At 43.9% G+C, this 6,371-nt stretch overlaps 1 protein-coding gene across 1 annotated transcript in view; it reads left to right on the forward strand.

Moving 5' to 3' along the window:
* Positions 1-6,371, forward strand: part of SFRP4 (secreted frizzled related protein 4) — a 28,982-nt gene continuing 22,611 nt past the window's right edge. Inside the window, exon 1 of the mRNA XM_014522777.2 lies at positions 1-37. Within this exon, the coding sequence (XP_014378263.1) occupies positions 1-37 (37 nt within the window). The remainder of the gene's footprint in view (positions 38-6,371) is intronic.

Here is a 6,371-nt window from a genome sequence, read left to right on the forward strand (position 1 = left end):
ATGAAGAGCAACGGGGAAGGAGAGAGAGAAGAGAAAGGTAATTGATAAATAATACAAATATAGGCTTGTATAGGATACTTGGGACTGGGGATTCCCAAGAAGCCAAACATCCAGCTCCCATTTAGTACCTTTGAAAATCTGAACCTTAGTTCACAGTGGGAGAGTTTACAAGTGATGCTTTATTGCGCACCTACAATTCACTGTCTACACATGCACATCAATTACTGCACATTAAATTAGTCTAATGCACCAGTTGCTATTACCAATACATACAGGTATTAGAAAAATGGCACGTTAACTAATATACCAAAGTGCACATGTAGACCCTAACCAGAAGCAATTTACTCCTGGTCAGCCCATGCAGCAGGGGTCCACAACTGCTGCCACGCTAAACCTCAATCTCCACAGGGCAGAGGGAGCTGTCCTGGCTCCAGGGCAGCTCCCCCCACCCCAGAGATTGGGACTGCCCCCGACCCCCACACAGCTGGGAGGCAGCTGCCCTGGAGCTGCCCTGGAGCTGGGATGGCTCCCCCTACCCTGCAGAGATTGGGGCTGGCCCCAATCTCTGCATAGCTGGGAGAGATCTGCCCTGGAGCCAGGACAGCTCCCCCTGCCCCATGGAGCCCAGGTCTGACCCCATGCCCCTTGCCAGCCCAGGGGTGGCATCTGGAGAAGCCTGGAGCGCCACTGGCTGCTGCTGGGGGTGGGGGGCAGAGCAGGGCAGGAGCAGCCCTGGACTGAACTGCTCTGATCAGAAACAAATTTGCTCCTGATGAGTGCATGTTCAGATACGTGCCCAGGTGCAGTTTAATGCGCCTGAATTTTCTGCACAGAAATGCAGGCACATTAATTGCACGTATAGACGTACCCAGTATGAAGGTTCACAGATCTAATGGAACACTTGTGTATATCCACACTGTGTCCCCAGCATGTCCAGGGAGGGCACATGCCCAATCCACTTACTCCCATTTCCCATGTACCAAATGAAAAATGCATCAAGGAAACTGTTCCTAGGGTCTCTCTCTCAGCTGCTCTCAAACATGCTGGAGAAAGGGGATGGGGTACAATCACACTCTGACAGACCTTGAAGCAATTTACTGGTGGCATCTTGGTTGAAGTAGATAGGAAAGTAACACCTGATTAATCAGATTCATTTTAAAAATATGCAAAAAGGAAAAGCTTGTGGCTACCACTCTGCAAGTTGTTCCATTCAGCTGTACAGACCCTTGTGCCCCTAGGGAGTATCAGTGAAATCAGTTGAGTACAGTAGGCCTCCGCATTAGCACTCAAGCCTCCCAGCAAGAAATGGTTGTAAATTTAGGGCCTATATTTGTAAGATTGAGAAAACACTTTGTTTATTTAAAACATAATCATCTCTCACGCCAACATTGATTGCTGCCTCATTGCTATGTTTCGTGTGAGCAAAATTTTCATGTTGCCGACCACAAGAAATTTTAGTAAAACTTTCTCAGAGACTTGCATAGCATTTTGTTTGCTTTGGTAGTCATTGCTGTGGCTGGGAAAGAACTTAAAGGAAGAATGTCTTTCATTTTTGACTTCTAAAGCCTTCAGTACATGACATAGTAGATCCAAAGTGAAATGAAGATGTAATCACAATGTATGGATGGATCCAATGCATGTGAAAAAAGGAGTCTTTCTGTTTATTTTAAAGGTGTTTGGATCATGCACTTAATGGACACTAGTCAGACACTGGCTGAACACAGACAAAATCAGCTTACAGTTCTGGATATCAGGAAATCTGCTCAGTATGGGAATAGCAGGGGTGCTGAAGGCCAGAGGACTCCGCAGTAAATGAATGGGCAGAGCTAACAAAGGATTCTCCAACTGCACCTGTCTGCACTGTGCCTCTTACTAGTATTATGCGCCCAGGCATTACTGAGTCCAGAGCAAATATTTATCCAAAATGTATAACGAGCAGATCTTTGCAGAACAGATGTTCTGATCCTGGGAGAATCTATAAAATAATTATCTGATCTCCAAATAAAAATAGAATCTCCAAATAATATTGAATTATATTTTGAAATGAATATGGGCATTTGCCTTTTATAGTTTACTTGTGTTATCAGACTAAAATAGGCTAGATTTTTCTAATGCAGTTTTATACTTGGTGTAATTTTGAAAATCAACCTGCAGTTCATATAAGAAGGAACTTCGCATTACAGGCCTCCTCTATGAGGCAGACCCCACTAGCTATTTCACATTTTTAACATTGTTAAGAACATTCATGTTCAAAATCTTAGTGAAATGAAAGCAATAAGATGTGGGGGAAACTGTCAATAAAAACAGGTTGAGAAATAATAATGTTGCAACCATTAATGAAGAAAAAGCCTCAAAAGTTTACAGCAAGATACAGAATGACTACATGATGTTGGAAGGAAAAAATGCTGATAAAGGGAAAGCAAGAAGCAAAATGAAAGCATACAAATATTTTTTTGCTAATCATAGATAAGTAAAACAAAAGCAGCAGCTGATAAATCACACTGTGTTAATAATTTATCTATTTGTCAAAACATGGAAGCAAACTGAACAATCTACAAATGTAAACACCTTCTTATTGTTGGGTCTGAGGATCAGGTGGTCAGGTATCCTGGGCAGGATGGGACATGGACCAGGTGTCCTTGGATAAAATCACTGAGAATCAGAACTGCTGGGGTAAAATCCTGAACCTGCTAAAGCTGATGGAAGTTCTGACGTGGATTTTCATGGGGCCAGGACTTTACTTCTATTTTCAGCTCTGGTACTAGTCTGTTACATGAACTTCAGCAAGTTCATGAACAGTCACATACTCTGCCGTGACCTATTCAGGCTGGACATAAGAAAGAATTTCTTCATTGTCTGAGCCCCCAAGGTTTGAAAAAGACTGCTGCCGGAGGCAGTTCAAGCACCCACTTTGAATGCCTTCAAGACACATTTGGATGCTTATCTTGCTGGGATCCTATGATCCCTGCTGACTTCCTGCCCCTGGGGCAGGGGGCTGGACTTAATGATCCTCCGGGGTCCTTTCCAGCCCAAATGTCTATGAAATCTATGAAAAAAAATCTATGAAAAAAAAGTTAATCAATATGACTTATTTTACCCATCTCTAAACTGAAGTGCTCCCGTGATTAAATATTTCCCTTATACTAATTAATAAGCTTAAACTTAATTTGGATGAGTTGGGTTGTAAGATTTTGAGGCACAAACTTCAATTCCCTTCATAAATATACAGTACCTAGTGCCTATCAGATGGTAGTTTAGTACAAATTATAATAAATAAAAGATATAAGAGCAGATGTGGTACCCTCACATATCAAGCAATGTGGTACCCCCACACTTTTAAGTGTGCCTGAAACCTATTTGGTTTTTAGTCCCTAAAATTGTGATTCCTCAAATGAGGCCTATTCTGAGAAGCAGTTGTTTTCCTAGGGTCTCTGAGACTGAATTTAGTAAGTTGAAAAACTAAGAGACTTCTTTTGATCAATCAGGTCTCTTCTAATCCTACTTTTTTCACAAACCAGGATGGTGTGCTGCCCAGTAAGGCAGTGATACTGTAAGGTCAGTCTCTGACTTGATTTACCCAACGTTTCTTTCTCTTAAGGGCCTTACATTCCAGAGCACTATACAAGATAGAGATGTGTATACAGGTAGCAGCTGTTAGTAATATTTGCACTGAATTATAACAATTGCAAAACTGGCAGTAGTCACAGGGAACTTCTGCAGTCAAATGACAGAATCACACAGTTGGAGTCCCTTTCAGCTCTGCTAAAGGCAGGAACATCCCTGTCTAAGCCATCCCAGACAAATGTTAGTCTAACCTGCACTTAACTTCCATCGAAAGAAATTTCATAACCTTTCTAAGTAATCTATTCCATTGCTTTACTGCTCTCAGAGACAGAAAGGACTTCCTAATATCCAATCTAAATCTCCTTGCAATTTAATCCCATTAATTCTTGTCTTGTAGCTATGACACAAAGATAATTGATTTCTACACTGTGCATAACAGCCATTTTTGTATTTGAAGACTGTTTTCAAATTCCCTTCAGTCTCCCCTTTTCCAGACTAAACAGTTCCAGTTCTTCAACCTTTCCTCATCTGTTATAATTTTCTAGCCCTCAAATAATGTTTGTGTTCCTCTCAACTCCTTCAATCCATTCATGTCTCTTCTGAAATGCAGTTCACCAAACTGCACACAGTGCTCCAAATGAGGCCTTACTAATGCTGATTAGACAGGAAGATTCACTTCCCATGACTCCTATTAATACATGATGGGATGCTATTAGCTTGTTTTGCAGCAATACTACAAAGCTGACTCATTGTTTGTGATCTACTATAACGTCCAGGTCCTTCCCTACAGCCTAGCCAGTCACCTCCCGTTTTGTATTTGTGCATTTAATTGTCCCGTCCTAAGTGCAGTACTTTGTACTTGTCCTTACTAAATCTCATCCTATTTATTTCAGGCCATTTTTTCCAATTTACCAAAGTCATTTTGAATCCTAATCTTGATTTAAAGTGACTGCAATCCTATGCAGCTTGGAGATGTATGTCATTTTACAAGATGCACATTTTATAAGATTGAGTAATTCTGTCCTCTAAGTCATAAATGAAGATCTTGAAAAGTTCTGGACCTCAGACAAACCCCTGGGGATCCCACTTGACACCTCCTGCCAGGCAGGTATTGTAGCATGATGACTACTCCTTAAGCACAGTTATTCAACATGTTATGGCCCCACCTAATAACAGGGTTATCTTCTAGACCACAGTTCATTAGCTTACTAATCAGAATGTCATGAGAGACGGTTTCAAAGGCCTTGCTGATGTTGGCTTTTGAGACACTAGTCTCCCAGTTTAATTTGATCTACTTAAGATACACATTTTGAAAAATACTATGATATTTGAAAGAGAAGGTTCTTTGGGTAGATGTGATATCTTTTATTAGACCAACTAATAATATTTATTAGACCAACTAATATCCAAATGACATTTGGAATGCCTTTGAATTCCATAACAAAGCAAAACAAAAAAGTGGAAAAAATCTGCCACAATAAAATTTACAAGGTGAAAATGATAAATCTCTCTCTTTCTATCGGGCCTGGAGCTTAGGCACGACCTCAGGGCTCTCTTTCTGTCACTTTGTTTCATGTCCGAACAAGTAACTGCCTCTATGAAATGACAACTCAGCCTGTTAGAAATATTATTATTCACCATTAGCTTCCTACAGCCTCATTTCTTTCTCCTCAGCACCAAAGGAATAAATGGAATAGGGTGGGAAGACCTCTGTCACTACAGCAGAAATCATCTCATTAGGCCATGCTAGAAACACACCATTCACTGAGCAGAGTAATGTAAAAACCAGAAGGCCATACCCTGCTCTTAGCTAAGCCGGTGTAAATCCATAGCAATCCACTCCTTTGAAAATGGACTGATTTCAAATTTACAGAGGCCTCCATAACAGCAGAACTGGACCTAGGGTTTCCACTGCCCCGGGGGAGTCCAAGTAACAATTAGAAAACAAAAGGTTGCCTACTGGTTTGGGAAGCGGTCTAAAGGGTGCTACAAAAATTGACACATTTTCACCTCAGCCAAAGCAATGATTTGCAAGAGACAGTGGTGGCTGCAGGTGACACCTTGCCACCTCCACCTAGACCACTGTGGGAACATCACCACGACCCTGCCAAGATGTAATTTGGCAGGCGACAGCAAAGCCAGCCTGTCCTATCCTATGAAACCTGTGGCCGCAGGGGGCCAGCAGGCAAAGGGCCCCCCTGCATCCAGCCGCTTGCCCCCTCCGTGTGCTTTACGTTCGACCACTTGCCACCCCCCACCTCTGCCGTTGGCTTCTTCGGCCACTCGTCACAACCCCCCGACCCCATCCACGATGCCGGCTTCTTTGCATCAGGGTGCCCCAAAACTATATCTTGCAGGGCGCCCCAAAAAACTGCAGGCCAGCCCTGACCACCACATTCCTAGGTCGGGACCTGAGGCCGGGTCAAAGCTGTGACCTGAGCGGGAGCTGGGCAACAGTGCAGCATGGGCTTTTCTAACCCCATCAGAAAACAAATCTTTGTTTTTGTGGGTTTTTTGGACTACGGGAGAGCGCCACTCTTCGGCAGCCCCTGGCTCTTGGCATGGACTTGGAGGGCGGCCCCTGGCTCCAGGCACCTCGGGGTGGGGGCTGCTGGGGAAGCCCAGGCTGAGGGGGAAGCTGGAGGCCGAGCCCCGGGGAAGAGGCGAGGGGAGGTGCGGCCGAGTGGGGGTGGGGCTGCAAAGGGGCAGGGAGGAGGGGGTCCCTCCCTCGCCTCCCGCCGGCCGCGGGGCAGGACACCTACTTCTTGCAGGGGATGAGCCCCTTCCTCTCCTGCAGCAGGCGGACG

Source organism: Alligator sinensis, unplaced genomic scaffold, assembly GCF_000455745.1.
Source record: "Alligator sinensis unplaced genomic scaffold, ASM45574v1 scaffold254_2, whole genome shotgun sequence".
Classification (NCBI taxonomy): Eukaryota; Metazoa; Chordata; order Crocodylia; family Alligatoridae; genus Alligator; species Alligator sinensis.